A 21,477-nucleotide genomic window follows, 5' to 3' on the forward strand; every position below is an offset into this window, starting at 1 on the left:
AACCCTAAAAAAAGATAAAAAAACACACAGCAAACAGAGTATATATAGTATACCTCAAATTTAATGCCACTGCTCCGTGCTTTAATCACCCTTTGCATGATAGTTGCACCACGTTTGACTTCTTTTTCGTAAGTCTTAGAGGTGCCAACTTCTTCATTTTGAACTTCTAAATCTTTGTTTGTATCCATTTAACTACAACAAGTTCAACATGCACTTTAGTATAACATCAACAAGCTCAACATGGATCATGCATTATTATAAACAAACTCAACATGTATCAGTATATCTTAAAAAAGCTCAACATGCATTCTAATGATTACAAAAATTTAATAACATCAATACCTGAATAATGATGGTTCGAAGAAAGACGAAATGCAAAGAAAAGAGGGTTTGCAGAAAGTTCACAGAAATATGGTTCACAGAAATACGGTTTGAAGAAATACGTAATGAGGGTTACGTATTTCAATGAAAATATATTGTGTGAAATGGGAGAGATGATCTTGGATGGAAATAAGGTTCGAAATGAAGGAGATGATCGTGGAAATAAGGTTCGTAAAGGACGGGATGATAGGGTTTGCAAAAGAAGAGAAGAAATGAAGGTTGAGATGAAGGTTACGTAATGAAGAGGAAACTGAAGAGGTAACTGTTATATATACGTAACACTTTTACAGCGCTTTTTATAAGCCTTTTACAGCGCTTATTTTGTAAAGCGCTCTAAAAGGCTTCTTTAGTTAAATTTTTAAAAGGCTCTTTTACAGCGCTTTTTTCAAATAAGCGCTGTAAAAGACCTCCGTGTGTTATTATGTTATTTGAATGCCTTTTACAGCGCTTTTTTCAAATAAGCGCTGTAAAAGACCTCCGTGTGTTATTATGTTATTTGAATGCCTTTTACAGCGCTTTTTTCAAATAAGCGCTGTAAAAGACCTCCGTGTGTTATTATGTTATATGAATGCCTTTTACAGCGCTTTCACACATAAGCGCTCTAAAAGGCTTCTTTAGTTAAATTTTTAAAAGGCTCTTTTACAGCGCTTTTTTCAAATAAGCGCTGTAAAAGACCTCCGTGTGTTATTATGTTATATGAATGCCTTTTACAGCGCTTTCACACATAAGCGCTCTAAAAGGCTTCTTTAGTTAAATTTTTAAAAGGCTCTTTTACAGCGCTTTTTTCAAATAAGCGCTGTAAAAGACCTCCGTGTGTTATTATGTTATTTGAATGCCTTTTACAGCGCTTTTACACATAAGCGCTCTAAAATGTCTCTTTATGTTAATTTTAAGAGGCTCTTTTACAGCGCTTTTCCCAAATAAGCGCTGTAAAAGACCTCCGTGTGTTATTATGTTATATGAATGTTTTTTAAAGCCTTTTACAGCGCTTTTCCACATAAGCGCTCTAAAATGTCTCTTTATGTTAATTTTAAAAGGCTCTTTTACAGCGCTTTTTCCAAATAAGCGCTGTAAAAGGCCTTATTGTTTTTGTGTTTTGTTATGTTATGTTATTTTTTAAACAAGCTCAACATGCATGCAAAACCCACATAGTAGTAACTGGTCACCACAAAAATCCCTTCCTCTTCACCAAACTCTTCTCCTTTTATGCATCTTCTTCACAAACATCAAAGCTTACTCTTTCACAATTCAATCTCCACCTCAACACCCTTTTTATCTCTTTACATTCTCTTTCCTTCTTAAATCGAAACTTAATTGGTATTCAGGATCATTGCCATGTTGCGAAAAATGGGTTTGTGTCTGGTGTTTTTGGGGATTCCCATGATGCGTACAAGGTGTTTGAAGAAATGGGTTTGTGTCTGATGTTTTTTGGATTCCCATGATGCGTACAAGGTGTTTGAAGAAATGGGTTTGTGTCTGATGTTTTTTGGATTCCCATGATGCGTACAAGGTGTTTGAAGAAATTAGGTGTCTGATGAATATTATTTTTAAAGCTTTTTTACAGCGCTTTGTCAAATAAGCGCTGTAAAATGTCTTTTTTACTCACTTTCAAAAGAGTCGTTTACAGCGCTTTGTGTGAAAAGCGCTGTAAAAGGTATAAAACACTCATTATTTTATTTTTAAAAGGATCTTTTACAGCGCTTTTTAAGATAAGCGCTGTAAAATGTCTCTTTATTTTATTTTTGTGTTTGGTTTATTTGGGTTGGGATGACATTAAAAACATTTTTATCATTGTTTATTGGATTAAAAATATTGTTATCATTGTCTTTATCACAATACTTTAGGAGATGATGAATTATTAGAAATGAGTATTCTGAAGAATCTATATATATATATGCACTGAGCAAAAGAGAATCTCTCTATTCAGTTCAGTTCAGTTCATGTAAATTACTAATTTATATTCAGTTCAGTTCATGTAAATCAAGCTAAATATAAAACACTCATTGTTACATGAACTTGGTATAAAACACTCAAATCAAGCTAAATATAAGCAGAAAATAAATTAATCAGAAAATAAATTAATCAGAACTTAGTATAAAACACTCAATTCAGATTACATGCATATTTACAATAACACAGTTCAGATTACATGCATAGCTTATATAAAACAATTAAACATATATATACATTAAGATGCCCTTCTTCTTTTCCTGGTGACATTCACATTTGTTTGTCCATTTACAATACGAAACGATGGATTAATCCAAATTCCCTCATCATGATCATCTCTAAGATATAAACCATCATCAGTTGAATCAATTTCATGTGGTTGTTGTGATGTTGCAAATAAAAGATCATTACCAACATCTTCATCATTATTGTTATCATCACTTATTTTATTGGTCGATAGGACAACAGACCATTTATCATTAGAAGGATCAGTGACATAAAACACTTGTTGAGCTTGCGACGCTAAAATAAAAGGCTCGTCTTTGTATCCCACCCTATTAAAATCGACAAGCAAGAATCCTGACTCATCAATCCGAACGCCATTATTATTATCGACCCACTTGCAACCAAATATGGGAACACGAAACATTGTGTAGTCTAACTCCCATATGCGCTCGATAACCCCAAAATATGATAGATTTGCATATATTGGGTTTTTGTCTTTTGCACTTGAGACATGCATCGCTTCAGCTACGAGAGTGACTCCACTATTTTGCATAGTGGTCTGATCATCTTGTTCTTTGGTATAAAATGTGTAGCCGTTAATAACATAACCAGTGTAAGAAAAGACATGTAAGCTCGGACCATTTGCTAGCCACCTCAATCTATTTGAAATTGATCCGGGGTCTATATCAAATTTTGACATTATGTGATTTTTTAACCATGTTACAAAACTTCGATTGTGCTCTCGAGTTATCCAATTTTGATTCCTATTCATGTTCAAACGAGATAACTGATCAATGTGTATTGTAACATACGGTTGAACCTCATCATCATTGTGCAGAACATACAATTGTGCCTGCTCCCATTCTGTCCTTGATATAGTCAGTAGTCTCCTTCCAGTTATCCCTTCTCCTGATAGTCTTCCCGAATGACGAGACATGGGAAGCCCTATGGATTCAACATTGGACAGATATTCAGTACAAAATTCAGCAGCCTCTTCAACAATGTATCGTTCAGCAATACAACCTTCTGGTCGACTTCTACTTTTTACGTACCCTTTTAATATTTTCATATATCGTTCTATCGGATACATCCATCTCATATAAGCTGGCCCACAAAGTTGTGTCTCCTTAACCAGATGAACAGTAAGGTGAACCATTATATCAAAAAACGATGGTGGGAAATACATTTCAAGCTCACACAAAGTAACAACAATTTCCCTCTGCAATGTCGGTAATTTCTGAGGGTCGATCACTTTACTACAAATTTCCCTGAAGAAGAAACATAATCTAGTTAAGGCTAGTCGAACTTTTTCAGGTAAAATGGAACGTATACCTATTGGTAGCAAATGCTCCATTATAATATGACAATCATGGGTCTTCAAACCTTTTAACTTGAGGTCTTTCATACAAACCAAATTTTTAATGTTCGAAGAGTATCCTTCTGGAACTTTAACTTCGTGTAGAAATTTACATAAAACAATTTTTTCCTTTCTAGATAGAGTATGAGCGGCTGGAGGTAGATATGTGCGATTTCCTTTCTTTACTGGAGCCAGTTCATTTCTTATTCCCATATCGACCAAGTCCAATCTTGCATTGACGCCATCTTTAGACTTTCCTGGAACATTGAGTAACGTACCAATAACACTTTCAAATACATTTTTTTCAATATGCATCACATCGAGGAAATGTCTTACATACAATGACTTCCAATATGGCAATTCAAAGAAAATTGACTTTTTCTTCCACCCAGTTTTCACCAGCTCTCCCGCAAAAGGTTTGCCAAATTTATTGGTCAAACCTTGTACTTTTTCAAGTATTTGATATCCAGTCGGTGCTAAAGGAGCTTTACCTTCCTCTGATTTTCCATTGAATGCATTTCTCCACCCACGATACTGATGACTATAAGGTAAAAATCTACGATGTCCAAGAAACACATTCTTCTTACAATGTTTCAACCGCATCCAATTTGTACTCTCTTCACATATAGGACATGCACACTGACCTTTAATGCTATATCCTGATAAATTACCATATGCTGGAAAATCATTAATTATGCCGAACAACATAACCCTTAAATTGAAACATTCTTTCTTATACCCATCATAAACTTCCACACCTGTCTCCCACATACTTTTTAAATTTTCGATTAGAGGAGTCAAGTATACGTCGATATCATTCCCCGGTTGTTTGGGTCCAGAAATTAACAGAGACAACATCATAAACTTACGCTTCATACATAACCATGGAGGTAGGTTATATATTACCAAAATCACAGGCCACGTGCTATGTGAGATGCTTTGAAGACCATGTGGATTCATTCCATCAGTAGAAAGTGCAAGTCTTAGATTTCTTGACTCTATCCCGAATTCAGGATACTCGTGATCAATTTTTGCCCATTGTGGGGAATCTGCAGGGTGTCGAAACATTCCATCTCTAATTCTTTCATCTGCATGCCATGTCAAGTGTTTTGAATCTTCTTCACTGCGATACATGCGCCTAAATCTTGGTATTATAGGAAAATACCACACGACTTTTGCTGGAGTAGATTCTTTCTTCTTATATCGAGAGACATTGCATTTCGGACACGCCTTAAGTAGTTCATATTCGTTTCGAAATAAAATGCAATCGTTAGGACACGCATGAATCCTTTCGTAACTCATTCCAATAGAACACAAAATCCGTTTAGCCTCGTAGGTTCGACTGGGAAGTTCATTATCATCTGGCAACATATCTTTTATGAGTGTTAATAATTCCGTAAAGCTTTTATCAGACCATCCATTACTCGCTTTTAAGTTGTACAACTTTAATATCGCTGACAGTCTTGTGAATTTAGTACAACCATTATATAATTCTTTCTCTGCATCACTCAACAAACTTTCAAACATTTTAGGACAATCTCGAAGATCTTCTTCAACTGCTTTTGCAATCTCATCAACTCGGTCCGGCTCATATGTATCTGTATCGAAATCAGTTGAAGCATATGTAGAACTATTCTCAAAATTAATGTTTCCTTTTTTTTTCTCACCATGTCTTATCCAACATGTGTAGCTTTGATCAATTCCATTACATACTAGATGTCCTTCTAATTCATCTTCTCTAACACGTTTTCCAAAACAACATTTTAAACAAGGACAAACTACTCTATTTGGATCTTTTGCATTCTTCACTGCAAACTCAACAAACTCCTTCACTCCAATTTCATACTCTTTTGACAATCGATTGGCTGAAATCCATTTCCTATCCATATTATACCACCTATATAAATGCAGTAACAAAAATAATAAGCTTTCAAAACATATCAACAAGTTTCAAAAAGAAACCAATATCAACTAACAATTTCAAAACAGAACAGATCATGTGGTATGAGTTTTTGACAATTTTTGACAATTTCAAAACATAACAGATCATGTGTAAAAAATACCTTAGACAACGTAGATGGCCGCACAGTACGTAGAGGATATTAGGGTTCGCAACGTATATAATTATTTGAAAGATGTAGAGGATATGAGGGTTTCCAACGTATATAATTATTTGAAAGATGTATTTTACAGCGCTTGTGAAAAACGCGCTGTAATAGGTAGTTAAATTCAATGAAAGCGCATGTGTTTTACAGCGCTTGTGAAAAAAGCGCTGTAATAGGTAGTTAAATTCAATGAAAGCGCATGTGTTTTACAGCGCTTGTGAAAAAAGCGCTGTAATAGGTAGTTAAATTCAATGAAAGCGCATGTGTTTTACAGCGCTTGTGAAAAAAGCGCTGTAATAGGTAGTTAAATTCAATGAAAGCGCATGTGTTTTACAGCGCTTGTGAAAAAAGCGCTGTAATAGGTAGTTAAATTCAATGAAAGCGCATGTGTTTTACAGCGCTTGTGAAAAACGCGCTGTAATAAGTAGTTAAATTCAATGAAAGCGCATGTGTTTTACAGCGCTTGTGAAAAAAGCACTGTAATAGGTAGTTAAATTCAATGAAAGCGCATGTGTTTTACAGCGCTTGTGAAAAAAGCGCTGTAACTGATTCGCGAAAGCGCTTCCGTTTACAGCGCTTTTTTGACAAGCGCTGTAAAATCCTTATAACGTGATGCGCAAACGTTATATGACCTACTACAGCGCTTGTTTTACAGCGCTTTACATAAAAAGCGCTGTAATAGGTTCCGTTATTTTTAAAATATAATTACAACAGCGCTTGTGTTTAGAAAGCGCTGTAAAATGGGCGCTGTTAAATGTCATTTCTGGCGTAGTGTGTAAAATAAGTCAATCATGTGAATTTTGCATGGAATGATGAATTTCTCGTTTTAATTTTTTTCCTCTAATTAACATGGTAAACGTTTTGAGTTTTTATATTGGAATTACAAATTTTGAGTTTTAAGTTATTTAACGATAGAGAGTGAAAGAGTAAGATGGTGAAGAGGAAGAAGATGAAGAGATAAAAGATGAAGATTGGACTTTAGCGAAAATTGGTTTAAACTTTGAGAATCATAAGTGTATTTTTCGTAAATTTAAAAAACCAATATGATAATCGTTTACTTTTATAACTTTTCACATCAACACCATTATGCACATGTCACCGTTATCCCACGTGGCATTTTTTATAACGGAACTAATGGAAAATGACATTTCTGCAAACAAACAATATATAAAGGCTAACATTGCAAACAGAGTGTCACTTAAAGGATCTGATTGGAAAAAAAAAGTGACCTATCTAAAAATTTGATCAAACATAAAGAATTAAAAGTGCATTTTCCCCTATTTATTATTTTATTTTAAAATGTTGTTGTCATGCCAACATTGTTATGCATATGTCATCATTGTAACAAACACGTAGCATTTTTTTAAACGGAACTAACGAAAAATGATATTTCTGCAAACGGACAATAACATAAAGACTAAGGTTGCAAACAAGATGTCACTTAAAGGACATAGATGAAAAAAAAAAGACATAAATAATCTATTTGATAATTGAATCAAACGTAAAGGACTAAAAATATAATTTAACCAAAAAAATTATGAAGAACCGATTAAAAATATTTTGAATTCCCAAAATTAAATCGAAAGAATTTTTTTTACAAAACAAAAGTGGCATCTATTTATAAAAATCTTTTACATATTTAAGCCTTGTTTTTGTTTTTTAAATAAATAAAATTGAGATAAGACATAATTATGTGTAACTACGCTCACTTTTAGCAACTATATGTATATATGGTTCACCAGCCAACCTATACTAAATAAGTATAAGACAAACAATTTGACATAGGAAATAAAAACATATAGCTAACCTACATAAATAAGCCTTTTGTGATCAGCAGCTAGACAAGCTTTCTAACTCTATTCTTGGCCACATGTTGTGTGAGATGCTTTGAAGACTGTGTAGATTCATTCCATCAGTAGAAAGTGAGTCGTAGATTTATTGACTCTCTCCCGAAATCAGGATACTCGTGATCAATTTTTTGCCCATTGTGAAGAATCTATAGGGTGTCGAAACTTTCCATCTCTAATTCTTTCATCTACATGTCATGTCAAGTATTTTGAATCTTCTTCACTGCAATAGATGCGCCTAAATCTTGGTATTATAGGAAAATACCACACAACTTTTGCTGGAGTAGACTTTTTCTTCTTATATCAAGAGACATTGCATTTTGAACACGCCTTTAGTAATTCATATTCGTTTCGAAATAAAATGCAATCGTTAGAACACATATGAGTTTTGTCGTAACTCATGCCAATAGAGCACAAAATTCGTTTAGTCTCGTAGGTTCAACGGGGAAGTTCATTATCATCTGGCAACATATCTTTTAGGAGTGTTAATAATTTTGTGAAGCTTTTATCAGACCATCCATTAATCGCTTTTAAGTTGTACAACTTTAATATCGCTGACAGTCTTGTGAATTTAGTACAACCATTATATAATGGTTTCTCTGCATCACTCAACAAACTCTCAAATATTTTAGAACAATCCCAAATATCTTTTTCAACTGCTTTTGCAATCTCCTCAACTTTGTCCCGCTCATATGTATCTATGTCGAAATCATTTGAAGCATATGTCGAACCATTCTTAAAATTGGTGTTCCCTTTTTTTTCCCACTATGTCTTATCCAACATGTATAGCTTTGATCAATTTCATGCCATACTAAATATGTCCTTCCAATTGATCTGCTCTAACGCGTTTTTCAAAACAATATTTTAAACAAGGACAAATGATTTGATTTGGATCTTTTGCATTCTTCACTGCAAACTCAACAAACTCATTTACTCCATTTTCATACTCTTTTGATAATCGATTGGAAGACATCTATTTCTGGTCCATTTTATATGACCTATATGAATGCAGTGTTACACAAATGATAAGCTACTGATAATATTATACTAATCTATAGTATATATAGTCTAACATTGGAAAATGAAAACCAAGGTCCAAGGTTATGCATACAAATCTGATTTCAAAATAGAACAAATCGAACATTTTTAAAAATAGAAGAGATTTTATACGATTTATCAGGTAAAAATTTATTTAATTTATCAGGTAACAAATTATATGATTTATCAAGGTTATGCCATTTACTATAAGGTAACATTTTATATGATTTATCAAGTAACAATTTATCAGTTTTAGTGACAACAACAAATTCATAAATACAATACCTGAGACAAAAATCACTTAGTAGAAATTGGCGCATAGTAGGGGAGCAATAGAAGAGGGTTCAACGAGAAGACGAAACATAGTAAAGGAAGGTTCACATAGTAGAGGAGATGAGGGTTCACATAGTAGATGATAGGAGGGTTCGTATGGTTAAGGAGAGAACGTATTAGGTATGTTTTTATTTATTTAAAGAGAATGATTTTTATCAAATACACATCATTTTACAACGTTTATATAAAAAATGCTCTAAAAGACCCTGTAATTGTGTGAAAGTGCTATATTTTACAACGATTATATATAAAGCGCTGTAAACATTATGTGAGAGCGCTATATTTTACAATGCTCATATCAAAAGCGCTCTAAATGCATTATAAACATTATGTGAAAGCGCTATGTGACCATACATCAACACTTTCATCAAAAGTGTTGTAAATATTATGTCCCTTTATGACCTACAACAGCGCTTTTCCAAAATCATTTGTCAAAAAAGCGTTGTTGTATCCTCCATTAATTTTAAAATATTATACAACAACGGTTAAGACGCGTGGTAAAAAACTAATTTTGAAGTAGTGTTAACAAAAACATCGATATATTTAATTTTAAAATTATAACTAAATAAATTAATTTTTATTAACTCACTTTCTTTTTTATTTGAGGCATGGGTGTAATATTTTTCCAAATAAAGGCTGTCCATGTAAGAATTGATATTCATTCATTTAATTTTTATTTCAAAATTTGAAATTCGCTTCATCGTATATAAATTATAAACTACGTGCACGCTTCTGATTGTAAAGCTCATGTGCCGCTGTCCTTTTGTCACATTCTCATTGAGCACATGTTACTGCCGCATTGTGTGCTGGTCCGTTTCTAGTACTATACTTTCCGATATGAGGTTAATTGTTGGACCCTCCTAATGCCTTCTTGTTGCATATATTATTATTAAGCTCTTATCCTCCTATTTTTATAAATTGATATTTTTTTTAATTTAATAGTTTTGAATTTTAATTTTTAATTAAAAATTGATGATGTGACATGCTTTATATAACATGACATATGATATAAAGATATAAAATGATTAACACGTATAAAATCGTAATAAAATACTCTAAAAATTTAACTTTCAACTTTTGAAATTTTTATTTTTGTAATTTAATTAATGTTATATGAATAATTAATTCATTTAGATAATTCTATATCATATAACACATTATTTAAATTTAAAATATATCATATCGCCGTTTTTTAAATGAAAATTCTGAGGAAGGAACAAAACTATTATTATTATTATTATTATTATTATTATTATTCATGGAATTAATCAACGAATATAATCATAAAATAATTTGGTCATTTTAAGAAGTTGGAGTGATAAGAAGTCATTAGCTCAACTCCCTACTTCAATATAATTAATAACTACTCTTGGATGTATTTTATTTAAAAATTAAAATAAAATACATTAACTTTTTAGATATTATCTTTATTTTTATTTTAATATTATTTTTATTGAATAATTTTCTATTTAATTTTAATTATAAGATACACTTAAATCAATAAAATTTAATCTATTTTATTCAAAATATGAACAAAATATATTCATTTTGATTTACTCACCTTCTTTTATATTTTTGAGGAGAAAATAATTATCAATTAATTAAAAAATATCAAACAGTTTAGAACTATCAACATCAAACTTGTCTCCGACATTTCTATTCATTTTTCCCCACCTTATTCCATGAGCCAATAAAACCAAGTTGTCAAAAAATATTCGGATTATGGGTAAAACAGCCACTTTTGTTTTTAATACAATCTGTCGTTCCACTTCCTCCTATGTTTGCAAACATGTCAGGTTCTATGTTGGGAGTGACACTTACTTCTCAACTTCTTTAAAAATCAAATCGAAGTTTCATGAACCATTTTTCGCCCTTTAACTTCTCCCAATGACATAAAAGAATAAAAAGAATTTGGTGGTGGGAGCCTGGGATGTGTGGAGGATATATTATACAAATGTATGATGTGCATATGACTTATAATGTGAGAGATAGATAGGCAGTTTAGGCACATGAGCGGATAAAAGGGGTGTGTATCCGAAACAAACACAGAAAATAAATATAGTATTATATAATATATAGTAGTCAACAAATTATAACTCAAAAATAACTATCGTACACTAAGATGTATTCATAAATCAATAGTGTGCATAAAATCACAGTTAAATTACACAAATTTAATGTTACACCAATATTATTGTGCGCAATAAAATTTTAACGGATACAAAATTTATTAAATTTATTGTTGGATTGATGTTTATATTATCATATAGATCATCTATGTAAAATTTTAACAAAATTTAAAAGTATTTGATATGTTATTGAAAACAAAATTAAAATCTATTTGTTTTTATTAAACACCATTAATCTTAATGAGTCTTAACCTATCAAATAATTTTAGATTTGTGTAAAAAAATTCATGAATGATCTATATCATATAAACTTTCAATCGAACAACGTATTTTGTAAAATTTGTATCTGTTAAACATTATTGAGCGGTGTAGCATTACATGAGTGTAATTTGATCCTTCATATATATATATATATATATTTTAAGTTTTAATGAAAAACATAAACAAAATTGAGGGACATGGACCTAACCTACACTACAAGAAAAATCCTAATTTGTGGCCAACTTTATAAATATTTTGTGGTCGAAAAAAACCCTCACAAATTAGTGACCGAAAAAGCCCTCACAAATACAAAAATTGAAATTGGTCTTTATTTGTGGCTGAAAAAGCTCTCACAAATTATTAAAAATTTAGGTGGAATTTGTGGCTGCCTAAGCCCTCAGAAAATCACAACGTTGTAATTTTGTGAGGGCTTAAGCAGCCACAAAATCCACTTTAATTTTTAAGATTTTTGTGAGGGCTTTTTCAGCCACAAAATTTAAAATTTGTGAGGGTCAAATCCGTCACAAAAGTCTGAACTGACATGTCCATTTGTGGCTGCATAGGCCGCCACAAACGCTTGAGACCGTTACCTTTTGTGGCTGCAAAGGCCGCCACAAAGGAATTTTTGGTGTTAATGACCTCTATCCTTAGGAAGTTTTATACAATATTTTCAGCTAGATTATCTAATTCTTTCCTAAGTGATGAACTTAATATCAAAACCAACTTGTTTAATATTAATTCCAATTTAACAGTAAAAGATTCAAAAATTTATTCAAAACTAAGATTCAAGAACACATGCATTATCAAAATAAAGAGTATAGAGATAGAAAAGTGTGCACCCTGGATTTTTATACTGGTTCGACTATCAGTTTGATAGTCTACGTCCAGTCCTAGAATCAATTACCGATTCCAGCCTTTATTAGAAATGATTTGAGTATGTTTACAGACTTTCCAGCAATTCCCTGCCTATGCATCCAACTCAACATCAATCTTCTACAAAACCAATCTATCCCTAAGAACTACTCGCCAAGCTCTAGCAAGATCATATTGAGGTCTCTTTTAGATGATCACACACCCTAAAAGATGACCACCAGTTTCACAATACTAGATTTCTACACACTTTCTTTTTCACAGATAATTCTTGCAAAAAGACTAAAAACTCTTTATTCAATCACAATCAAATCTCACACTTAATATTTGCCAATAGAGTTTTGTGAGTTATAACAATTTCTCTCAAAGTGTATTATTTGAAAAGTTCAGTTCTTTCTATGTATTTTGTAAAAGAAATTATGAAAATTGTGATTGATTCAGTTTATATAGTTTCAGAAAAACTTCAGACAAATCGATTTCCCAATCGATTTATTAATGTGTATTACCAGCTTAATCGATTTCCCAATCGATTTCGCGTTTCTTGTTTTTCTTTAAATTCTTGAAAATAGATGAACTAATCGATTTGCTAATCGATGTTTTTAATGCATAAATCAGAAATTTATACTCGGTTCATCTCAGAATCGATTGAGTAATCGATTATGATTGTTTTGTTCAAAACGTAAGATCAAACAATCAATTACTCAGTCGATTCTCCTTTACTAACATAATTGATTTGGCAATGGGCTAATGTATCCCTGTAACTCAGATACTAAATCCAATCGATTTGCCAATCGACTGATTTCCTCCTGTAACTCAGTTACTTAATCACAATCGATGTGCCAATCGAATATGTAGTATATCTCTGATAAATGATAAACTGATTCATTTATGCAATCGATTATCCAATCGATTTCTTTTAATCACAGAACACAGGTCTGATAAAACATTTTTCAGTAATCGATTTGCTAATCGATTGTCTCAGTGAAAGTTTTGTTCTGTGAATCAAACAATCGATTAACCAATTGATTACTAGGAATCTTGTATCTTAAGAAAAGTATATCAATCGATTGTCCAATCGATTTCCTTTGATCATAGAACACAGGTCTGATATCAGCCTTTAAGTAATCGATTGACTTTGTTAAAACTTGGTTCTATAACTCAGAAAATCGATTGCCCAGTTGATTTCCCAATTGATTGATTAACATACTTATTTTATGATTTCAGTTTTAATTGGCAAATATTATATGTGTGAAATCATAATGATGAATCTAACTAATAAACACTATGAACCCTAGACATATTTACACATAATCTTCAAGCTTTGTATGATCCAATCAATCTTTGCTTGATTGCTTGAGATCCAAGTTTTGTCCAAGTGTAGTGTTTGATTCTTTCCTGAAATGTATCTCAATTCAAACTATTAGATTAACCAGATAATGCATATACATTGTATGTTTGGGAGTTACATCAAAATCACAGAGGCATATATCTTACAGGAATAAAGTACTATGTGTTTTTCTGGCCGCCCAGGCCGCCATAAATATTTATATCTGTTGCATTTTGTGGCGGCAAAGGCTGCCACAAAAGCCCAAAGGACCGTTGCCAGTTGTGGCCGTCCAGGCCGCCACAAATCCATGCTTTTTTTGACCGTTTTGGCCGCCACAAATGACACATAGCCATTGCTTATTGTGGCTGCTTTGGCCGTCACAAATGATCAACCCAATCCTATATATATTACTCCACTCCTCTTATCATTTTTCACTTCTAACTTCTCTCTAAACCAGTTTACAGCTTTGCCAGTTGTTTATTGTGGCTGCTTTGCCAGTTGTTTACTTCTAACTTCTCTCTAGCCGTTGCTTATTGTGGCTGCTTTGCCAGTTGTTTGAAGGATCTCCAAACTCAAAGTTATCTATGTGTATTAGACTATTAGGTCTAAAGTCTCAATTTCATGTTCCTGATTTAGCTTTGGATTTGATGACTAAAATGATGCTAGACGCAACACCTGTTAGAGATGGTTTGCCGCAAAGTTATTACGATGCGAAACGGTTAGTGTCCAAGTTAGGATTAGGTGTCAAGAGGATTGATTGTTGTGTTAAAGGTTGCATGTTGTATTATGACAATGAACTTGGTATGAATGAAGCTAACTTAGTTGAATGCAAGTTTTGTCAACAACCAAGGTATCACCAAAGGAATAACTCTACGGTAAGTTGGGGAAAATCAATTCCAAGGAAAGCAATGTTTTACCTACCTATTGTATCAAGATTGCAGAGATTGTTTGCATCAATACAAACTGCAGGAAAGATGACGTGGCATTATGAGAATAGAAGAAATGTAGGTGAGTTGCGACATCCTTCTGATGGTTAGGCATGGAAACACTTTGATCAAATACATCTTGATTTTGCGTCAGATCCACACAATGTAAGACTTGGATTATCCTCAGATGGATTTACGCCTTACATACAAGCATCGTCTACTCCTTATTCTTGTTGGCCGGTTATTGTTACTCCTTACAATCTTCCTCCTGATATGTGTATGTCTAAACCTTATATGTTCTTAGCTACTGTGAACTGGTATTGATATTTTTTTACAACTGGTATTGATATTTTTTTACAACCTTTGATTGACGATTTGAAGAGGTTGTGGAATGGTGTGTTGACATATGATTTTGCTCGAAGAGAAAATTTTATGATGAGAGCTGCATTGATGTGGACCGTTAATGATTTCCCCGCTTATGGGATGTTGTCAGGATGGGGCACCCATGGTAAATTAGCTTGTCCTATTTGTATGGAAGATACAAAAACATTTACTTTAAAATTTGGCGGGAAGGCATCGTGGTTTGACTCGCATCGTAGGTTTTTACCTGCTGATCATGCATTTAGAAGGAACAAAGCTGCATTTATTAAGGGCTATGCAGAAAGTCTAGGATCCCCGCTTAAATTGACATCAGAACAAGTGTGGGATAAAGTAAAAGATATGCCAAAGGTACATGTTGTTAATGGTGTGGCTTGTAAACCACAAGGTTACGAACAATGGCGCAATTGGACAAAAAGATGTATTTTTTTGGGATCTACCGTATTGGAAAGATAATACTTTGAGACATAATCTCGATGTTATGCATATTGAGAAAAATTTCTTTGACAACATATTTAATACTGTCATGAATGTGAAAGGGAACAAAAAGATGTATTTTTTGGGATCTACCGTATTGGAAAGATAATCTTTTGAGACATAATCTCGATGTAATGCATATTGAGAAAAATTTCTTTGACAACATATTTAATACTGTGATGAATGTGAAAGGAAAAACAAAAGATAATGACAAAGCTAGAAAAGACATAGGTATATATTGCAGACGACCAGATTTGTTGTTGGTGGAACAAAACGGCAAGACCCTAAAACCTCGTGCGAATTACACTTTATATACTGATGAAGCTAAATTTGTTTATCGTTGGATCAAAGAGCGGAAGACGCCTGGCGGTTATTGTTCTAATTTGGCAAGATGTGCTGATGTGGAAAATGGGAGGATGCATAGGATGAAAAGTCACGATTGTCATATATTTTTAGAGTGTTTACTTCCTATTGCCTTTAGTGCTTTACCGACACATGTATTGAACCCACTTATTGAAGTGAGTCAATATTTCAAGAATTTGTGTTCTTCAACACTCTATGATAAAGATCTCATCAAGATGGAAAATGACATTCCGATCATTCTATGTAAGTTGGAGAAAGTATTTCCTCCTGGGTTTTTTGATTCCATGGAGCATCTCTCAGTGCATCTTGCAAGTGAAGCTAGGCTTGGTGGACCAGTTCAGTATAGATGGATGTATCCATTTGAAAGGTGATATATATATACATATACTTGATTTTCAATATACTTCAACTTATATATACATGGAGCTTATTGTACATCTCTTTGTATATTATAGGTTCATGGGTTATTCAAAACGGTCGGTGAAAAACAAAGCTAGAGTTGAGGGCTCAATTTGTTCATCTTACCTTCACCGTGAAACAACACACTTTTGTTCTCATTATTTCAACAACGAAACGTTGTCACCAGTTAACGGAAGAAACGCTACTGATAGTGTTATACGTCATCCACATGCTTTATCAGTTTTTTGCTTGTCTGGTCATCATGCTGGTAGGGATTTTCCGATTTTCTGGCCAAGCGACAAAGTATTTAATGCGGCACATGTTCACGTTTTGATTAACTGCACCGAAGTTAAACCATACATTGAGTACGTTTCAAATTTCTCTTCATATTAATTATATTTAATTATATGATTAAATTGATATTCACCATATATATGGTCATCGATCAGGGCATTTTTAAATACGGGACAATCATCTGATGATATACATTCAAATTTCCCATTATGGTTTCAACAACAAGTGCATCTCGAAGAACAAACTCCTATCAACATCCACTTAAGGCACTTATCTATGGGCCCGAGTAGAAGTTTCAAAGAATGGCACACCTATTACGTCAATGGATACAAATTTCACACCGAATCTTGGACTGAAGGAAAAGAAACAATTAATAGTGGAGTTTGTATGAAAAGTGTCTCTGATAGTGGTGTAGTAGAAGATTTCTATGGCATAATTGAGCATATTTACGAAATTGACTACACGTTCCTAGATTATGCGAAAAAAGTGGTGTTGTTTTACTGTAAGTGGTTTGATCCATCTAGCAGAGGAACTAAAATAAATTTGATATCCAATACTGTAGACATTCGTATGAGCAAAAAATATCCACGGTTTGATCCATTTGCCCTGGCCCATAATGTAAGACAAGTCTATTATGTTCCTTATCCATCAACTGTCAGAAGCAAACAAGGTTGGTGTGCTGCTTCAACCTTGTTAGCAAAACGTTGTTTAAGACCCTTTCTTCCAGGAAAATTCCTATCGTACATCAACCTACTATCTAAATCTATATATATATATGTGTGTGTGTGTGTATATATATATGTATAATATTATATATTGTAATGTGAAATATGAACGACACCTTATATATATATACATATATATTAATAATTTATATATATTTCTTTATTTATGTGAGTGTTATAATTTATTTATGTTAGGTTCGGAAGGATCAGGAGGAACAAGAACGGTGGCAATACGAGGAATACCCAAAGCATCACGTGGTAAGAAAAAAGTTGTTAAACCACGTGTTGTTAATGACCCTTCTCTCATGCCGATGTCGACCATTGATACTAGTGGTGGAGTTGTTCCTCTATATCCGGAGGTCCCAGTAGATCCTTATACCTTAGACGAAATAATGGAACCCGGATGTGTTGATTGCTACAATCGCATTGTCATCATTCCAGAAGGAGATGGGTTTGTAAACTATGATTGATTAAATATTTCATTATTATTGCATGTTACATTATTAATTTATTTTTATATTTAATTTGCATATAAACTTTGAAGATATCTTCCTTTTAAATCATTTGCAAAGGCAATTGCTGAAGTCATACAAGAGAAATATAAAAAACTATGGTTGTCTTGGAGTGAGATAAAAAAGGATAAGACACCTCAATTTAGCGAAATTGATCAATTTTTACATTGTTTCAAATTAAGTCATTAGATTAATTTATTTAATTACTAATTATATATACATTTGATTAATTTATTGAATTACTAATTATATTTTTAATATTTTTAAATTTAAACAAACAACAGACTAAATGTACTTCGAAAAGAGAGTATGATGCTGCAATTTTGGCTTCTTTTGACCATCGCTTTTCAAAGCGTCTCTCATCTATGTTGGCTTACGCACGTAATAAGGGCGAGAAAAAAAGGCCTAATTGGATTGGTGAAAATGTTTGGACTGCTTTGTGGAGGAAATGGAACAAAGATGCTTACAAACAGAAGAGAGAAAAAGCAAAGATTAAGAGAGCATCTGAGAGGGGTACCAGTACTCATAAGGGAGGTTCCATGACTGCTGGAGAAATTAAATATTATATGGTAATTAATTACTATTTATAATATATATCTATTAATTTATATTCAAATGAATTAGAGAATGATGAAGGCAATGACTTAATTCACTCATCAAATGACGACGACGATGATGACGAAGACGAAGACGAAGACAATTAATTAATTATATATATATGTGTGTTTCTATATCTATAATATTATATATTGTAATTGAAATGAACGACACCTTATATATATATTTTTATATTTTATATATATTTCTTTATTTATGTCAGTGTTATAATTTATTTATGTATATTTCATTATTAATTAATCTTATGTTAATTGTATACACACATATATTATATTATATATATGTATGGATATGGATATATATATATATAGACATGGCTTCAGTGTCGGGAGTAGGAGGATCAGGAGGTTCGGATGGATCGGGAGGAACAGGAACGGCGGCAATACGAGGAATATCCAAAACATCACGTGGTAAGAAAAAAGTTGCTAAACGTGTTGTTAATGACCCATCTCTCATGCCGATGCCGTCCATTGGTACTAGTGGTGGAGCTATTCCTCTATATCCGGAGGTCCCAGTAGAGCCTTATACCTTAGACGAAATAATGGATCCCGGATGTGTTGATTGCTACAACCGCATTGTCATCATTCCAGAAGGAGATGGGTATGTAAACTATGATTGATTAAATATTTCATTATTATTGCAATGTAAATACATTATTAATTTTATTAATTTATTTTTATATTTAATTTGCATATAAACTTTGAAGATATCTTCCTTTTAAATCATCTGCAAAGGCAATTGCTGAAGTCATACAAGAGAAATATAAAAAACCATGGTTGTCTTGGGGTGAGATAAAAGAGGATAAGACACCTCAAATTAGGGAAGTTGATCAGTTTTTACATTGTTTCAAAGTAAGTCATTAGATTAATTTATTTAATTACTATTTATTTATACATTTGATTAATTTACTGAATTACTAATTATATTTTTAATATTTTTTAAATTTCAACAAACAACAGACCAAATGCACTTGGAAAAGAGAGCATGATGCCGCAGTTTTGGCTTCATTTGACCATCGCTTTTCAAAGCGTCTCTCATCTATGTTGGCTTACGCACGTAATAAGGGGGAGGAAAAACGGCCTAATTGGATTGGTGAAAATGTTTGGACTGCTTTGTGGAGGAAATGGAACACAGATGCTTACAAACAGAAGAGAGAAAAAGCAAAGACTAATAGAGCATCTGAGAGGGGTACCAGTACTCATAAGGGAGGTTCCATGTCTGCTGGAGAAATTAAATATTATATGGTAATTTATTATTATTTATAATATATATCTATTAATTTATATTCAATTAATCATCACATTTCACCAACTTATAAACTTGACATTAATTTAATATTTTAGGAAAAGCAACTTGGAAGGGAGGTCACTCAGGCAGAGATACATCGCTATCCTCATGTTAATCCTGAAACAAATGAGTATACCGATGAATTTTCAAAAATGATTCAGGTAATTATTATATATTATATTAATTAGACCTATAAATTATTATATATTAATTATTAACTACTTTAATTTTTAATTTTTTTATTTTTAATATAGGAACAACTTCAACAAGTCATGAAGGAATGGGATGATCATCAAGCTACTCTTCCTCCTGCTCAGCGAGCTGGTCCAGTGCAGCGGAAACAATATGAGACCACAAGTTTTATGAACATCAGTGGTGGCAAGTACAAAGGGCGTGTGTTGGGTGCCGATAGTTTATCATCAACCTTTGTGAAAGGTCCAATCGGCTATATTCAGACTGAGACGTCTTCTTCTTATGCTAGTACGGATCGATCTCATCGTCCGTCGATAGATAATATTGACCAGTTAAAGGAGCAATGGACAAGTGAGCAAGAAGAAAGGACACAACAGCTGATACAAGCCGCAATTGATAAATTGAATGAGGAATGGAAACAAAAGTTTCAAGAGCAGCAGCAGCAGTTTCAAAGCAACAACAATTTCAACAACAACAATTTTCATTTCCTCATGTGTTTCATCAGGAGATCAGTGGTGGAAAGTACAAAGGGCGTGTGTTGGGTGCCGATAGTTTATCATCAACCTTTGTGAAAGGTCCAACCGGCTATATTCAGACTGAGACGTCTTCTTCTTATGCTAGTACGGATCGATCTCATCGTCCGTCGATAGATAATCTTGACCAGTTAAAGGAGCAATGGACAAGTGAGCAAGAAGAAAGGACACAACAGCTGATACAAGTCGCAATTGATAAATTGAATGAGGAATGGAAACAAAAGTTTCAAGAGCAGCAACAGCAGTTTCAAAGCAACAACAATTTCAACAACAACAATTTTCATTTCCTCATGTGTTTCATCAGGAGATCATGCCTCGGCCTCAATACTTTCATCAACAACCACTGTTCCAGCAGCAACAAAATTACTCTTAATACTCCCATCAGCAGCAACCGCCTCCAAATTTCCAACAACAGCACCAGGATCCTCCGAACTCTGCCTTCCAGCAACAACAGCAGCCAATGTTTCAGCAACAAAAATATTTTCATAATTATCAGTATGTTCCGTCCTCTTCACATCAACTTTGTAAGACCCTTAATTTTAAATTCTAATTTATGTATTTTGGGGAATTTTGTGTTGAATTTCTGAGGCTTTTTAGCCAATTTTATGGCATTTTGTGAGTTAAATGCCAAAAATATCTTTTTGGAGACCCGATTAAAATTATTCGTCGATGAATAATTTTATTTAATTACGGTGAATCTTTTGTCAAAGAAAAAAATTTCTGAGATGCAGCATTTTTCAGAAAAATTCATTTGCCCATTGAATTACGGCGATAGTAGATATTTTTCTGAAAAAGTGGTTTGTGAATTGATGCGAGGTGACATGCGTAATGATGATTTTTATAAAAATATCTAGATATTTGTTTAGATATTTATTATTATTATTATTATTATTATTATTATATATTATTATTATTATTATTATTATTATTATTATTATTATTATTATTAT

The 21,477-nt window shown here is 32.9% G+C and overlaps 1 protein-coding gene across 1 annotated transcript; it reads right to left on the reverse strand.

Moving 5' to 3' along the window:
- Window positions 1-4,770: 4,770 nt before the first annotated feature.
- LOC140920457 (uncharacterized) lies at window positions 4,771-6,113 on the reverse strand. The gene is made up of 3 exons (XM_073368731.1): window positions 5,977-6,113; window positions 4,833-5,810; window positions 4,771-4,783 (listed from the first exon to the last, which is right to left on the reverse strand). Exons 2-3 carry the CDS (start codon window positions 5,798-5,800, stop codon window positions 4,771-4,773), a joined length of 981 nt encoding a protein of 326 aa, XP_073224832.1. The 5' UTR covers window positions 5,801-5,810; window positions 5,977-6,113.
- Between the last annotated feature and the right edge of the window lie 15,364 nt (window positions 6,114-21,477).

Source organism: Cicer arietinum, chromosome 5 (genome assembly GCF_000331145.2).
Source record: "Cicer arietinum cultivar CDC Frontier isolate Library 1 chromosome 5, Cicar.CDCFrontier_v2.0, whole genome shotgun sequence".
Taxonomy (NCBI): domain Eukaryota; kingdom Viridiplantae; phylum Streptophyta; class Magnoliopsida; order Fabales; family Fabaceae; genus Cicer; species Cicer arietinum.

Excerpts from the sequence above, each read along its gene's own strand:
- LOC140920457 (XM_073368731.1), bottom strand. The coding sequence starts at position 5,800 with ATGGATAGGAAATGGATTTCAGCCAATCGATTGTCAAAAGAGTATGAA.